Source organism: Rhinolophus sinicus, chromosome 15 (assembly GCF_057876585.1).
Source record: "Rhinolophus sinicus isolate RSI-liver-muscle chromosome 15, RSI-T2T, whole genome shotgun sequence".
Taxonomy (NCBI): domain Eukaryota; kingdom Metazoa; phylum Chordata; class Mammalia; order Chiroptera; family Rhinolophidae; genus Rhinolophus; species Rhinolophus sinicus.
Genome location: NC_142515.1, coordinates 16,563,230 through 16,579,752, shown reverse-complemented (window position 1 = coordinate 16,579,752; position 16,523 = coordinate 16,563,230). Strand labels below are relative to the sequence as shown.

Below are 16,523 nucleotides of genomic sequence, written 5' to 3'. Positions count from 1 at the left end.
CCACCAGCACGAACTTTTCAGGATGTTTAAAAACATATGTATTAATCTTGTAGAAATCTCTTGTTGCAATTGTCCAAGTTTGCCTACATTTATAGCACATGGCAGAGAACAGTTCACCCGGTATTGTCACACTATGAAAACAAATTTTTGAGCGTCAAGCCCCTGCGGGGCTGTCCTCTGAGTGGGCTGTCCGAAGACAGTGAGGGCGGTTCTAAGTTTATAAAAGGAGAGAGAGAGAGAGAGAGAGAGAGAGAGAGAGAGAGAGAGAGAGAGAGAGAGAGACAGAGAGGGAGGGAGGGTGGGAGGGAGGAGGGGGATGGGGGGAGGGGAAGGGGGGAGGGGGAGGGAGGGAGGGAGGGAGGGAGAAGGAAAGGAACAGCAGGGATACCGCACACTTAATCACTGCTGTCACCAGCAGTCTGCGGGTTCGCGGACCAGCGCCGCCTGCGCGGAAGCCTCACTTTTAAACAGCCCGAGAACACGTGGCCGCCGGCCCGCGCTGTTACTGGCTCTCGGATTCTCACAATCGGCTTTGGCGCCGAACCTTTCCCCCCTTGTGGACGCAACCGTTGCCTCCGCGATCGAAGGGAATACGGCCCAATTTCACGATCAAGGCTTTTCTGAATGAAGTTTCGACTAAGTCTCAGGAAAGGTTCAACTACAAATTGAAGCATCAAATGAAATCCACCTACAGACGCCGTAGGAGGCTCCTTTTGCCAAAAGCAAAGAGCAGACCGGGCCCCGACTCCCCCTACGCTTTGTGAGGAAAGCGAGGGTGGTTCCGTCCGAGGCGCGGACTCCGCCTTCACGGGCGCCGCCATTTTGTTTGGCTGGAGGGGAGCGAGCGGCGCTTCGGGGGAGGGGTCTCGTAGGCTCCTCACCTGACCCCGCGGTCGCGCTGTTGCTTCTCGGTGGGGAAACCTTCTCCCCGGCTGGAGGCGCGGAAAGATGTACATAAAGCAAGTAAGTCCTGTGCGTTCCTCCCGCCCCGGCACGGAGCCGTGAGTACCGCTCCTGGAGGCGGGGGTGTCGCGACGCGACCCGCGCCCTCTCACCTCTCGAGGCTGAGTGGACCCGGGCTAGACGGGGGCTGTGGGGGAAGGGAGAGGCCCCGCCCCGGGAGCGCGGGGAGCGCGAAGCATCGGGGCGCCCCTTTGCAGCCCAGGCCTGTGTGCAGGGTGCTGGTCTGAGGGAGGCAGGACCTCCGAGAGCTGTGGAAGGGCCGCGGGGCGCGTTTTGTGGAGGAGCAAGGCTTCCCGGGCGGGCCAGGGTCGGGCGAGGCCGGGGTCCGGGCCGAGGGCGCCGAGCTGGCTGAGGGCCGCGTCGGAGTCGCCAGAGGCCGGGAAGCTGCGTTTTTTTTGCGAGGAGAGCCCCGCGCTGGCCTTTCGCGTGGGGTGTGGAGAGATGTTTTCCCGGCCCGGGGGGCTCCTCTGGGGGCACAGGCTGGGGCGCCTGCTTAGCCGGTGTCCTTTCTCCGTCCCGACTTACCGGAGAAATGAAAGGGACGCTTCTAGCAAGATGTGTAGCGCCTCCTCGTTCAGTTGTTTACTTCTGTCAAAATGGTCTTCCCGCGCTAGGGTCCAGCACCAAGATGAACCCATTCACATCTTTTGGGAAAGTTGCTCTGTTGGATATTTTGGGCTCTAATCACTCTTTTCTTGTGACGTCTACTCATTTTCGCTGGCTCGTGTGTCTCTTAGAGTCGGGAAAGCTGGGGCCAGTCTGCCTCTTTCATGCGTTTACTCTCCTGTAAGGTTTAGTGTTTCAGAGAACTTCATACAGTGATTTTTATATTTGATTTTGGGACTCCCTTAACAGCTTACTAATTAAAACAAAACAAAACAAAAAACACTGGTAAGGGTTACTGATAGAAGATTTTTAATTACCACATTCCAAAATGAATTTTTCTTATATGAAATTGAAAGTTTCTATCTTGCATTAAATGAGAAATCAGAAAGGGAAGAAGTGCAAAAGAAAAATGTTTTGAAGTTATTTCTTTGTGTGCGTTCTGAAAAATCTCATTTATTTATTTATTAGGTAATTATCCAAGGTTTTCGAAGTTACAGAGATCAAACAATTGTAGATCCCTTCAGTTCAAAACATAATGTTATTGGTAAGTGTTCATGGTTTATTAGATCAGATTTAAATCTATGCAGTCATTTAAATTCTGCTTATATCTAGGCTTAAGGAGACAAGAATTATTTTCCAATATTACTTTATATACTGGGATGCCGAAGAAATGTATACAAGTGAACGCTGTTCAATATTGCTCAAATGGTAGTTTGCCTTAATCAGAAAAAAAGTGTCTGGATGCTATGGTAACCACTTTGAGCAACTCTTGTAATTGCAGAAGTCAAACGTGACTTGTATTCATCTTTTTTATTGGTATATGTTGAGTATTAACAATTTTAACACACTTTTCCTTTCTTAAAATGTGTATACTTTTTTTGGCATTCTATTTTTCTGTATGAAATAACTTCATTTTTAATCCGCACTGATGAATTGCTTATTTTATATATTTAAAATACGCGGGGAGTAGTAAGTTACTCATTTTTATTTGAGTTGCCTCCTATGTGTATAAGTGTGTTTTAATAGCTTTAAGTTTATAGTGAATGACACTAAATTTAGTGTTTGAGCTATTCTGTTCTTGATGTGTTATTTCCTAGTTGAAATGCTCACTATTACCTTATTTCAAAGATGATCAGTTATTCACAAATTACATTGTTCTCAGATTTTCTTTTTTCTTTTTCCTGTCATAACGTCTAAGGTGAGAAAAGCATAAACTATGGAGCAGTACAAATGCGATTCAAATCCCAGTTCTGGCGTGTATTTTTCAAACTTTATTCACTGAGGAGCTTCAGTTTTTTTTATTTGTAAAGTGGAGATAATGATACCCATCTTCTATTGGAAAGATTAAATGAGAAAGCAAATGTGTGAGGATAAAGCGCTAATTAATAGTGATTGTCCTACAATACAATATTTAGTCTGTGGTTTCTTCAGATGATAATGTTCCATTTTGCTGATACAGCCAGCAAATGTTTTCTGATGTTCTGCTGAATTTTTAAAGGATAGATGAAACGAATGCTTCTGGATGCCAGAAAAGCATGTATAGCAATTGTATAATTTTGTAAATGAACTTTAAAATGAAGACCATCATTACCTCGGATGATTAAGTTATGTCTATAAGGCCTATCAAGTAGTTTTGTTTTAGCTACGGTATTATGCGACAGCTGTTTTACTACTGTACTTTGGTTGCAACATTCAGATTGTTAATAGTCATGGTTACAAAGGACATTAAATGTTCTTTTGTTTTAATTGAAAAACAAAACATGATGTGATTTTTATTGGTTTAACATTTTAAAAACAGGTACTTATATAAAATAATGTAAGAAAGACCAAATGTAGTGTGGACTGAAATTGACCCTAAAAATATCCTGTGAAAGCATACCACTTTGATTGTTTAATGATTTTGACCCTTAAGAAAACAAGATTTGAAGGCAAATATCTTTGCTTATGTTTGAATGCTTGAATAATGTTTGAATATACCAACGTATGCCTTTTTAAGGTTACCTTTTTTCTAGCCTTTTGACAAAAGAAATATGTAGAATATTATGGCAGAGCATAAAACCTAAAAGGAAAATAGTTAAAACTAATCCTTCTACTTAGAAATGACCATTCTTTATTTTAACAATCTATACTTACTTGTATTAGCCCTGGTTTCCTAGAAAAGAGTCCAAGGCCTGCTTAGCTACTAAGGCTTTAATGGGAGGATGCAGTCTTAGGGCCAAAATTGAGTGGGAAAGCTGGTCATAGCTTTGTAGAGAAGACATATCTGATTTTTGGTCACATTGGATAACTTCCAAACAGACCTTGTGAACCCTCCATGCCTTGGTAAGGTCAGATGGAGAAGGGGTGGAGAGGGTTTTGTCTGCCGGCTCCTGTTTCTCACTGATCAGACTTTACCACATAGGGCATTATCCTCCTATGCTTTTAGATTGTATTACTCTGGGGACTAACCAACCCGCTTGAAGTAGTTGGGGAACTATGGCCTCCTTTGAGTTTTCACAGATCTGACCTGAATGTACCTCCAGGATAAGCTCCGACAACCTGAGGTGTTGGGAGACTGAGCCTCTCTGTTGACAGGCAGCCAAGGCCGTGTTGGGGCAGGTGAATCTGGGGACACTTATAAACTGGGTCTACCTCAGTATCCTTTCAGTCTTTGTGTACATCTATATAAGTATGCCTTTTAAAAAAAAAATGGATTTTTAGTGTAATCTCTTGGTAATTTGCTATTTTTCAGAATAAACTTGAATAGCTAATCATTAAATATTCAACATCTTTATAGTTACTATATAGTATTTCACTCTGTGGGTAGGAGTAATTCTTAAAGGGAAATTAAAGATTTTTCACTTATTTATGAATGGATCATGGTTCAAACTATGTAATTTTAGTAAGTTAACTTTTAAAACTTTGGTTTATAGATAATTTCAAAATTACAGAAAAATTGCACGAATAAGAGCAGTACAGAGAAAATTCACGAACATATCCTTTATCCAGATCTACTTACTATATAACATTTTCTCCACTTGCTTTATCGTTTGCACTCTTTTTTTCCTTAAAGTAGGTTATGTACATCATAGTCCTTTACCTCAGACTTCAACGTGTACTTTCTAAGAATAGGGATATTCTCTTACATAATCACAGTATAGTTATCAACTTCAGTGAATTTAACATCAGTGCCATGATCTGTTCATTTTCCAGTTACATTGATTGACCTGGAAATGTTCTTTATAGCTTTTTTTCTTGGGTGTTTCTCATTGTAGCTTTTTTCCTTCCAGTACGGGATCTAATTTAGGATCAGATATTGCATTTAGTTCTCATATCTGTTTAGGCTCCTTTAATGTGGACCATTTCCACAGCCTTTGTCTTCTATAACATTGTTTTTTAAAAATATATAAATGATGTGTCCTCCTCTGGGTATTACATCTGGAAGTAATACATGATATCCATCTACTTATCCCTTTTATTGATGTTACTTTTGATCACCCAGTCAAGGTGGTGTCCAGTTTTTCCACTGTATAGTGTTTTTCCCTTGCAACTAATAAATAATATGGGGATGGGGAGATACTTTTGAACCATACAAATATTGTGCTCCTTATAAAAATTACTCCCTAGATTTAGCCTTTATTCTTGCCTTTATTCTGATGATGAAAAAGGATAATTTTCCATTTTCAGCACTCCTTTCACATTTACCAATTGGTATTCTACAGGCAGGAGCCCTCCCTCCTTAGCTGTTCTTTTTTTGTTTTGTTTTGTTTTTCATGTGTATGGACTCATGGATTATTCCCCCAGCACTGATTTATAATTCATCTAATTATTTTGGTGCTCATATTGTCCTAGATATAGCCAGTGGAGACCCCCTTCAAGCTGGTCTCTGTGTCTGTTATATGCCTCTTTTTAAAAGTACTTTATTTCTGAAATGACGTAAATGATCTCTTTAGGATTTATTTTGCATTAAAGGTGATAATTTTGGGGCTAAATTGTACAGCATATTTTGGTCCAGAATAAGAGAATGGCATAGATATTCATGACTCTTAATGAAAATTTTGCTAAACAAAAACTCAAGTGAATTCATTAAATTTGAAATCATTTTATGTATAGAATTGCTTATTTCTGAATTCAGGTAGTAAAAACAGTGCCTTATTGTCTATACTTTTGTGAGTCTATTAAACTATACATAGGGCTGATCATAAATAGTTTAACATAGGAATAGTTTGAGAATTTAAAATGATTAAGTATGTTTAAGTGTTAGCAATATGTGAACCTTGAAATTGTTAAGAAATTATTATATATATAATTAAAACAATGTCCATTGTAAGGATTATAAAAGCTGGGGAGTATATTTAGTTATTTTTATTGATTTTAAACTATTGGGAAAGAGCAAAAGAATCAACAATGAAGTCAATTTCTTTAAGGAAAAAACTATGTGAAGTTTATACAAAAATTGTACTCATTTGGTGATTAAAGCTGTTTTGTTTATTGATTTTTTCTGTTCATTGTTCTGTTATATTTCAAATATTAAGATGTTATGTTAGAAACTTGGATTTATAAATTTTCTAATACTTTCAATAAAGTTTTAATTTTATTGGTTTTTATATTAAATAACATCCTTTTAAAAATTTTACAGTGGGCAGAAATGGATCTGGAAAAAGTAACTTTTTTTATGGTAGGTATTGCTTTTTGAATTCTAAATACATTAAGACCTAGGTATTTTAAGATAGTTTATTTTAAAAATTGGTTTTCTTAGGTTATGTCTGCACGAAACCCAAGAAATACTTCTTCATACAGGGTTGTAGTTTAGTGTAGAGGGTTAAGAGTGTAAGGATCTGAGTTCTTCTATATACCTAGTAATTAATTAGCTATGTAAGACTGGGCAAAACACTTAACCTCTCAAATTACTCTTTTCACTTCAAGAACAGAGATGGTTGTCCTGCCTACTTTAGATGGGTTGTGAGAATCAAATGAGGTAATACATATGGAAGTGCTTTTTAAACTTGAGTGAACTATATAAATATTGTAAATGCATATATATATGTATGTATCTTAACAAATCCTCTGGGGAGAAAAAACATGTTAACAGAATTGGACTGTACAAAGAAGTAGGTTGAAAAAAGTTTGAACCTTTTAGTTAAGTAGTGCTTGAGGAAAAGGGAGGTTTAGAAGAGCAAAGGTTCTATCCTGTCTGCTCACAAATCTATAGGATACACTATATTCCATCAGTGATTGTAATTGTGGGGGGGATGGTGAGATAGTGGGATTGGAATGGAAGGGAGTATGTCACAATCTCCTGGGGGATGAGGGCAGTTTGAATCTATACCTTCCCCCGCAAGGTGATTATAGGAGCCAGTTCCCCACCTTCACCCCTCATTCATAAATACACACACACACACACACACACACACACACTTTTAGAATGTCAGAGGTCTCTTAGGTGAACTGGGAACAGGATAGCTAAGTAAAGAGTTCCATTTCTAGGGCAGGATGGTCCAGTTAAGCCTCTACATAGAAGTGAGAGTGGCTCCTTACTGAAGATAAGGGCAGTGCGAGCAATGAAGTAGAAGGTGGGAATCTGAAATGTCTCCCTGTATTTCTTACTTAATTCTGTTTCTTTTGACAAAGTATCCAATTAATGATATTGTAGGACTATATCCTATTTTGTTAATAAATGATTTATATCATTTGTCTAGTGGATGAAAGCAAATACAGTGTTACCAGTCAGTGTATACTTTGATCAAGAGATAGATCTTAGTTCTGCTTGTCTCTTCCTATACCTCTATTTTTTCTTTTTATTTTCTTTCTTTAAATGTTTCAGTGAAAGGTTAAAATTTTTCATATCATTTCTTAGCTGATTAGTCTGAAGTACAGGCAAATTTTCTGCATTGCTTTTGTCTGTATGAAACAGGTAATCCACTTTATCTGCATTGTTTATTACCTGATACACTGTATTCTATGAAGGTATGGGAAATTATTAATGAGGCATAAATCCTTTTTTATACTGTACTAATAGTTGTTTTGTATTTCTAGCAATTCAGTTTGTTCTCAGTGATGAGTTTAGTCATCTTCGTCCGGAACAGCGATTGGCTTTATTGCATGTGAGTGAGACTTTAAGACATTATTGATGTTACAGTTGACCCTTGAGCAACTCAAGGGACAGTGGCATTGACTGCCCTCAGTCTAAAATCCACATGTAATTACAATCAGCCCCCCGAATATGCAGATTCCCAACCGCCAGTTGACCCTTGAACAACATGGGTTTGAACTGCACAGGTCAATTGAAACCTGTGTTGTTCAAAGGTCAACTGTTATATTTTTAAAAATACATTGTCAAATCTGGTAAACAAAATCATTTTTAAAGTTTCATGTCCTTTGTGAACATGATATAGTCTCTTAAGTGTTATTCTGTAAAATTCAGCCTGCTATATTAATGCAGGATAAAACCCTAATTTTTATATAATGGTAAGAAAATTGTAGGACTTACCTATACATGGATATGTGTTCCATATAAATATATATTCTTTATTAAGGTATTGTCTGGTAAGGCTCTAGAACCAGGTTTGCTGGAGAAAGAAGAGTTTGAGATTCGGGATTAGGAGTTTTGAGACTCAGAACCAGAAGTTAAGGTGGGAGGATAGAGGAACAATCATTGCAAGCTAAACAACATACAAGTTATTCTTTTTAGCCATATTTTTACTTAAATATGACATCATTTTCCCGTATGAAGGACAGTGTATTTATTGTAAATTGTCATAATTTTTCATTAGATTATTATGAATAGTGAACTAAAATAATTTTAAGATAAAAATTAGAAGACTATAATAAAATAAAGCAATTTATCTTCCTGGTTTCACTATGGTTTATAATTAATTTTAAGACCAGAAAGCAAGATTCCTCAATATATCTCAACAATGTCGCTCACATGTAGGAAGATTTTGTTTTATTTTGTTTTTAAGCATTATTTTTCACCCCACCTCTTAAATTTCATTTTTTAGCCCAGTAATTTGGACTAATTCCCTATAGAAAAATCTCTTTTAGGTTTCTCAGGTTGGCATTAAAAGGATAATCTCTTTAGATATCATTCTTCATTGTATTGAACCACAATATAATAACGGTTTCCAGAATCTGGAAATTATCTGGACTTAGTATGTAAGTGGTTGGGTCATTAATTGTTCTAAATGTGACACGTGTTAAATGTGTGTGTTTTCATAGCAGATTTAAAAGTACATTAGAATATCTCATATCTTTAAAAAAAAACCCACAGAATTCTGGTAATTATATGATTTGTTAGGGTTCCTTTCCAGTATTAAGATGAGTTTATAAAAAGAAAAGCCTCAAAGTGTTTTAGGTATTAGCAAATAGGTAGAATTAAGTATCTGTGGGGTCTTGTGCTCTAATAAAGTGATCTGTAGAACAAGACCTAACTGACATCTCACAGCTCTCATTCCTTTGTTCAATATCAAAAGCTATTTGGTTGAGCAATATTGTTATCCTAATCCCATGTCTTCGCTGTTTTGGCAAGAGGGATATATACTAGTCTGATAGAAATTTTTCTTCATTGAATCAGGCTTGTTACCATGTACTAAACTTAAAATATGTTTAAAGAATGTCAAAAAATACCACTGAAATTATAAATTTATTTATCTCATGTTTTAGGAGGGTACTGGTCCTCGTGTTATTTCCGCTTTTGTGGAGATTATTTTTGACAATTCAGACAACCGATTGCCAGTGAGTAACTGCTTTTTTCTTTTCAGTAATGTTGAGAATTTTATTGTTGCAGCTGATTTATTTTTTTTTTCAGGCTTTGAAACATTTATTTATAGCTGTACTTAAGCTTTTACAATTTAGTTTATGAGAAAATAACTAAAGTTTACATACTAATTTTGTCTTAAAATTATAATGAATATTCTTGTAAATGAATAGGAATGTGCAAGCTGTTGTGAAAAATTGTGTTTGTCATAAGAATTGAGTATTCATAGTATATCGTTAGTGAGATTGACATTTCAAAATAATTGTTATGGTTAGGGACTCTAAAATGACCTTATTAAGTAAAAAGTTTTCCACTTTTATTGTTAAATTAACTTTGAACTTTTACATTTTTTCTTAGATTGATAAAGAGGAAGTTTCACTTCGAAGAGTTATTGGTGCCAAAAAGGATCAGTATTTCTTAGACAAGAAAATGGTCACGTAAGTATTTCTCTCTATATTTTTAATTTCTTTACAAAAGAGTAAAAGTATTCTTCTACTTGCGTCATACATGAGGCATATTTGCCTCATGTTCAACAAATCAGTATTTAGAGTATAAACATAAAAATCAGAAGATTCCTTGAGATTGATGGGACAGATAGCTGTTCTCCCTCATGCTCCTTAACTCACGAGTTAGTGTCCTCATGTTTGGTTATCGAATTGTTTTATCTGAAAAAAATTGTTCATTGTTTATCCACAGGAAAAATGATGTGATGAATCTTCTTGAAAGTGCCGGTTTTTCTCGAAGCAATCCTTACTATATTGTTAAACAAGGAAAGGTAAACAATTTTATGTCCTTTTTTAATAGAATTTGTTTTCTGAGTACATTCGTTGAATGATTGAATTGGTTTATTGATTCTAATAGTTAAATTGAATAAAAAATGTACCGTATTGGGGTGGCTGGTTAGCTTAGTTGTTTAGAGCGTCTGGTGCTAATAAACACCAAGATTGTGAATTTGATCCCCGCATAGGCCACTGTGAGCTGTGCCCTCCTTTAAAAAAAAAGTTAAGAAAAAATACCATATTGTCTTGTTTTCATTGATTTATTTTGTATGGAAGTTAGTGTTAACCTTGTATGTGGCCATAAAGTACAAAATACACGTTGATCCATTACATAATGGGATGGAAGTATTTCAGCAGAGCTATTTAAGTGGATTGTTTTCTTAGTGACCTGTATCACTTTACTGGAAGATATTTTTGGTTTGTGGAAGTCATGACCATAATATTGAGAAATTCTGTAAAAATCACATTTGAAAAAATTAGCTTCTAAAGTTAATATTCTATATTAGTATATCAATTAAAATGATAAAAAGCTTACATTGCTAGAAACCTATAATGCTAGATATTATTTTTACTGTATAGAGATTATTTATAGTTTTTAGTAGCTATATACTTTAGCTGTTTGTTCTGTTTCCTCATACACTACTTGAAACTAAGATAATTTATTTTTCTTAGAACATAACTGCAGGGTTCTAAAGTTTTCTGTAGTGTTTTTTTGGGGGGGCAGTTGGGGGCTAAGGGAAAATTCTTTAAAAATATTCACTTCTTATTTCATATTGGAGGCTTTTTTAGATGTGTATTGGAAAGTTAGCATTCAGGAGAAGTGATTAGGGAGAGTATAGTGTTTCACTTTGGGGAAATGTGATACCAGAAGAACAGGTTTTTGAAAAGACCACCTTTGTAAGAGAGAAGTTAAAAGGAGACTGGTTTGAAAGAGCAATTACCTGAGTCTTCCCTGCACACATACAACACAGGCCCCTTTATGTCATTTTGCTTTCTGCTCATGTCATTTCATATAAGCCATCTGTGCCTGTCTCAGCTATAAAATCATTGCCTTCACCCCAACTCTGTATGCTTTATTTCCGTATTTTGTTTTTTCTTCATTGCAGTTATACTATAATGATATACTTATTTCCTGTCTTTCTACTAGAATATAAGTTTCATGAGGGCAAGACCTTTTCTGTTTTGTTCAGTGCTCTTTTCCCAGTGCCGAGCAGAGTGGCACATAGGTTATAGGCATTCATTAAATATTTTTTTAAGTGAATAAGTTGAATGAATGAACATGCTTAATTGGGGTATGCAATGGTAAGGATCTGAAGGGTGATTTGTTTGGTGTATATACTTTGGATAGACAGTATTTTCTTAGCTCAGAGCTGGTTTTCTTTTTATGTAAAAAAATAGAGTAACTGCAATGATAGTATTTTTTACCTTTAGTGGTTAATTTTATTTTTATGAATATGTTAAACCTCATACTTGTTATATAAAGTTGCATGCAATGCATGGTAATTAGATTTTACTACTCTCTTTGTCATGTATTTTTTTGCAATATATTTGTAAATGAGATTTTAAAGATGTTTTTGCTTCTTTTATGCTCACTACCTTTGTGAGACAATTATTTTTATCTAATTTTAAGCATACCATGTTTTGATACTTAATAATACCATTATAGCTTTTTGAAAATGTATAGCGAGTAATAGTTTCCCCTTGTAAAAATACTTTGTTCTTTTCGAATTGATCTCATTTTTTATACCATGTCATACTGACTAAGAAAAAATGGTGGTGGGATATTCCTCCATCATTTGTAAGTTAGAGTTTTACCCATAAATTAGACTTAGGAATGTATCAATTCTGTTTGGATTTTTGTTTGGTAAATTTTATTTTAAGTAAAAAGAGATACAGTTACATAGGTAGTATATGTAACTGTACAGATTACATTAGCGAACTCATACTCAACTTATGTGAATACCCTTTCAAGGTAGAATTCTTAAAGAGCAATTTGTAGTGCTGTAATAATTATTTTTCTAAAATTTTTAGATCAACCAGATGGCAACAGCACCAGATTCTCAGAGACTAAAGCTATTAAGAGAAGTAGCTGGTACTAGAGTATATGATGAACGAAAAGAGGAAAGCATCTCTTTAATGAAAGAAACAGGTAAACGAAATGTGACTGTATCTTATTTCTTTTTGTTGTGAGTCACTTTTCATTGTGTTATAGTGGAAAGGAGTTATGTGTATTCTCACGAGTATGTTGTATGATAATTTGCCTATGTGCTGAATGGAGAGAAAATTAGTTTGAAGCAGTTTAAAGTTTGAGATTTCCAATAATTTATTTCTTTGAATAAAGAATTGTTGCTGTGAGGTAATAATGCCTCTCTAGATCGAATACTTTGTGCCTCTAGTGTCCTCATCATTGTGTGTAAAGATGACAAATTTAGATGTATTCCTCAAAAAAAAATAATTGTTCAGGAGCAAGTAAACATAAAACTTTGAACTTAGAATCTTCATTAGTACATTTATTATGGAAACCCTACTTTGGTTTTCAAGTGCCGTGTTCTGTCAAAGCTTAGAGTCAGTCCTGATTTCAAAATCAAAATTAGACATAATTAACTGACATTGTAACTTTAGACTTGATCTCTGGTCCAAAGCTTCCCCATCTGTAAAGTCCTTTTTCATATTTTGTAGTGGTGAGTAGAGGAGCAAAGTAGCACCATGCTTGGAATATAGTAGGCGTTCACTATATGGTAGCTATAGATAATGCTATTATTATAAATTGTGTATCAGTGATACCAATAATGTTAGTAGGGTTTGTTTTTTTTATGTTGTGGGAAGGAACACTGGCTTTTAAAGGAAGCTTAAACTGAGGCCCTTAACACATGAATAAGAAGAATTAGTCACCAAGTAAGTTTGTTCTCTGCTGCTTTTCATAATAAAGTATCTTTATTATCATTGTAGTATTTTAGATTTCATTATCACGTAATCTCAAAGAAATAATGCTATATTTCTTAAGATTAAGTTCAATTTATGGTATATTTGAGAAGTGTTATTATATAAAAATTTATTCAACTCCTTTATCCCTCTCCTTTTTTTTTTAAGAGGGCAAACGGGAAAAAATCAATGAATTGTTAAAATACATTGAAGAAAGATTACATACCTTAGAAGAAGAAAAGGAAGAACTAGCTCAATATCAGAAGTGGGATAAAATGAGACGCGCCCTGGAATATACTATTTACAATCAGGAACTTAACGAGACTCGTGCCAAACTTGATGAGGTAAAATATTTACCTTTGCCCCTTAAATTCAGATTAATTTTATTTTTATGAATATGTTAAACTCATGTTATACTTGTCAGTGATTTTTAAATAGAAATTTAACACAAATTTAAAAACCTCTTAATGAATTTACTTGTTAGCAAATTTGTTCTTTCAGTTTACTACAAGGAAAATGCCTAGGCCCATGTTGGCCTTGCTGTAGTTGTATCTAAAATATAATCAGACCAGGATAAGAGGAAGCCACCTTTAAAGCGGCATTAATGTTTTTCTTAACTTTTTAAAATGTATTTTGTAATTAGTATTGCTTTGTTTTCTACAAAAGTTTGTTTTAGGTAGTTACTTAAAACTTAAGTTTCTTATTTAAAGAAAACCACTACTTTTTTTGTAAAATTTTTTAAAGTGGGTGATTATTTCAGTAGACATCTAAAACTTTTGCTAGATGTTATGAAATATTAAACAAACACAAAATGAGTTAGAAATTGTAGCTTGTTTTTTTTTTCAGCTTTCTGCTAAGCGAGAGACTAGTGGAGAAAAATCCAGACAATTAAGAGATGCCCAGCAGGATGCAAGAGATAAAATGGAGGTAAGATTATAAATTTGACTTAGGTTAACTCATTTTTTGACCACAGTGAACCCTTTGTTCCAGAATTACGGAATAGTGACTTTAAGTGGGGTGTCACTGGGATTGAGTATTGAAAAGACAGAGTAGTACTGAAAGTGTAAATGAAAGAAAAGGGACAAAACTAATGGTGTCATAATTTTGCTGTTGTACTTATACTTGCCTGACTCATTTTTGTTCAAAACTTTCAGGATATTGAGCGCCAAGTTAGGGAACTGAAAACAAAAATTTCAGCTATGAAAGAGGAAAAGGAGCAACTGAGTGCTGAAAGACAAGAACAGATTAAGCAGAGGACTAAATTGGAGCTTAAAGCCAAGGATTTACAAGATGAATTGGCAGGCAATAGTGAACAAAGGGTAAGTTAAAATGCTGAAAATGAAAGACAAATATTTAGGTGAGTAGGAATTGCAGAGCTGAGAGTCCTTTCTGTGACCGGGGTACATGCTTGAATTTTTATAAAAGATTTGGCATATTAAAACAATTTATACTGAAGTAGCAACTCAGTGCTAGCTTTGTTTCTTACATTGAAAAATTCTGTGTCGCAATCAGTTTTCTCATGAATTTTTTTTATGAGAAAACATGCTAGACTTACATGTTAAGCAAAAGTTTTAAAGCAGATTGCATTTTTACTTATCTTGCTTTATTTACAGAAACGTTTATTAAAAGAGAGGCAGAAGCTGCTTGAAAAAATAGAAGAAAAACAGAAAGAACTGGCAGAAACAGAACCTAAATTCAACAGTGTAAAAGAAAAAGAAGAGCGAGGAATTGCTAGGTCTGGGATTTTTTTCACCAATACTTTTAACTTTGTACATAGTTCCTCTCTAGAACCTAAATAGTTATAGGTAAGAAGGCGCAGTATTAAGGGTGAAAACTAAATGCCCATTTCAAAGTAATAGCCAATATTGAACAACTGCTGTGGGCCAAGTATTCTTGTATGTATATTGCCTGTTTTTTCTACTCAAAGGCCCTGGTAGATCTACATTATTCCTACTTTAAATTTGACAAACTTGAGGATCTAGTAGGTTAAATAACTTGCCTAAGATAACATAGGTAGGTGTGTTGGGCTTTTTAAAATACTCATGATGACTGTTCTTTTTTCACTCAAATGACATGTTACTGTATGCTTCATTCTGCCACTTTATTTTTTCACTCATTGCTGTTTTAACATCTAGACATTTTAGACTCTATCTGTAGATTAGACTTGCCAGGGTTTGCTGATTTTACAGTTTAGTGCATTATCATGTTTTTGTGCCACTTAATGTGCATTTTAGTGAATTCCCTGTTTATATCCTTTGCCCCTTTTTTCTGTTGTATAGGGTTATTTTATGTAATCTGGGCGTTAATATTCTATATGTCGTGACTGTTTTGTCTTACCTTTTAACCTTTGTATAGTGGTTTTTATAGTAAGGAGTTGAAAATGTTTATATAGTTAAATATAGTTGGAGCATTTTTGGAAATTCCTGAGATGGAGTACTGGAACTGTCTAGATTTAGTGACTAACCCAGACCTTGAGTGAAGACTTTTTCTGTCTGAAATCCTTATGGTATGGGCAGTTTTACCTGACTTTAACTGTGACTTCGAAGTAAAATTAATACATAGAACTAGCCTAGGGAGCTCTGTTATGTAGCAGTTGCTTTTTATGTACTTAATTCCTTTTTTTATGCAATTTAAAAAATGGCTGTTGTCTCTGTGTACTCTTGATATATTGATTGCAATTATACTTGATTATTTTCTGTTCTCTTTTCCCATCCATTCTCTTCTATCTTGTGTAGATTGGCCCAAGCTACCCAGGAGAGAACGGACCTTTATGCAAAGCAGGGTCGAGGAAGCCAGTTTACATCAAAAGAAGAAAGGGATAAGTGGATTAAAAAAGAACTCAAGTCTTTGGATCAAGCTATTAATGATAAGAAAAGACAGATTGCTGCTATACATAAAGATTTGGAGGACACTGAGGCAAATAAAGAGAAAAATTTGGAGCAGTATAATGTAAGAACTTCTATAGCTGCTTTGTAAAAATCTTTCCAAAGATAAATATGTACAGTTTTACCTGTTTAAGTTTTATTTTAAACAGTTTCCATGCTACTTTTAAAATATACAAGACAGTACTAATTCAGAAAAAAATAGCACAATTTAATGTTATGCATATGGTAGGTAGTTCTCTTTTTTAAAGATTTTTTCCCCCATATCAATGTCCTTGTAGATTGAGTGTATATTTCCCCCCTCCCCCTCACCTTTCTCCCTTCCCTGCTGAGTCAAGCCGTTCTCAGTCTAGTTGTGGAGGACGAGGCTCACTAGCCTGTGTTGGTATTATGACCCTTGAGCTCTCCCCAGCTGAGCCAGTCCGTTGCTGGCAGCCGACCGCTCACGGCAACTGGTGCCAACTCGCGTGGGCTGCACTCGGCAGCTCACGGCAGCTCTCCCCGACTGACGGCTACTTATGCCGGCTGCCCACCACTCACGCTGGCTGCCAGCCACTCACACTGGCCACTCACGGCAGCCCAGCTCCAGGTCAAACCGTTGTTCACAAATCTAGTTGTGGAAGGGTGCAGCTTGCT

The 16,523-nt window shown here is 35.7% G+C and overlaps 1 protein-coding gene across 1 annotated transcript in view; it reads left to right on the top strand.

Moving 5' to 3' along the window:
• Positions 1-808: 808 nt before the first annotated feature.
• The window catches only part of SMC3 (structural maintenance of chromosomes 3), a 31,357-nt gene continuing 15,642 nt past the window's right edge, over positions 809-16,523 (top strand). Inside the window, exons 1-13 of the mRNA XM_019725112.3 lie at positions 809-963; positions 2,038-2,113; positions 6,188-6,226; positions 7,585-7,652; positions 9,211-9,282; positions 9,662-9,741; positions 10,001-10,079; positions 12,115-12,232; positions 13,174-13,349; positions 13,852-13,932; positions 14,160-14,324; positions 14,619-14,740; positions 15,741-15,954. Of these exons, the coding sequence (XP_019580671.1) occupies positions 949-963; positions 2,038-2,113; positions 6,188-6,226; positions 7,585-7,652; positions 9,211-9,282; positions 9,662-9,741; positions 10,001-10,079; positions 12,115-12,232; positions 13,174-13,349; positions 13,852-13,932; positions 14,160-14,324; positions 14,619-14,740; positions 15,741-15,954 (1,305 nt within the window). The 5' untranslated portion in view covers positions 809-948. The remainder of the gene's footprint in view (positions 964-2,037; positions 2,114-6,187; positions 6,227-7,584; positions 7,653-9,210; positions 9,283-9,661; positions 9,742-10,000; positions 10,080-12,114; positions 12,233-13,173; positions 13,350-13,851; positions 13,933-14,159; positions 14,325-14,618; positions 14,741-15,740; positions 15,955-16,523) is intronic.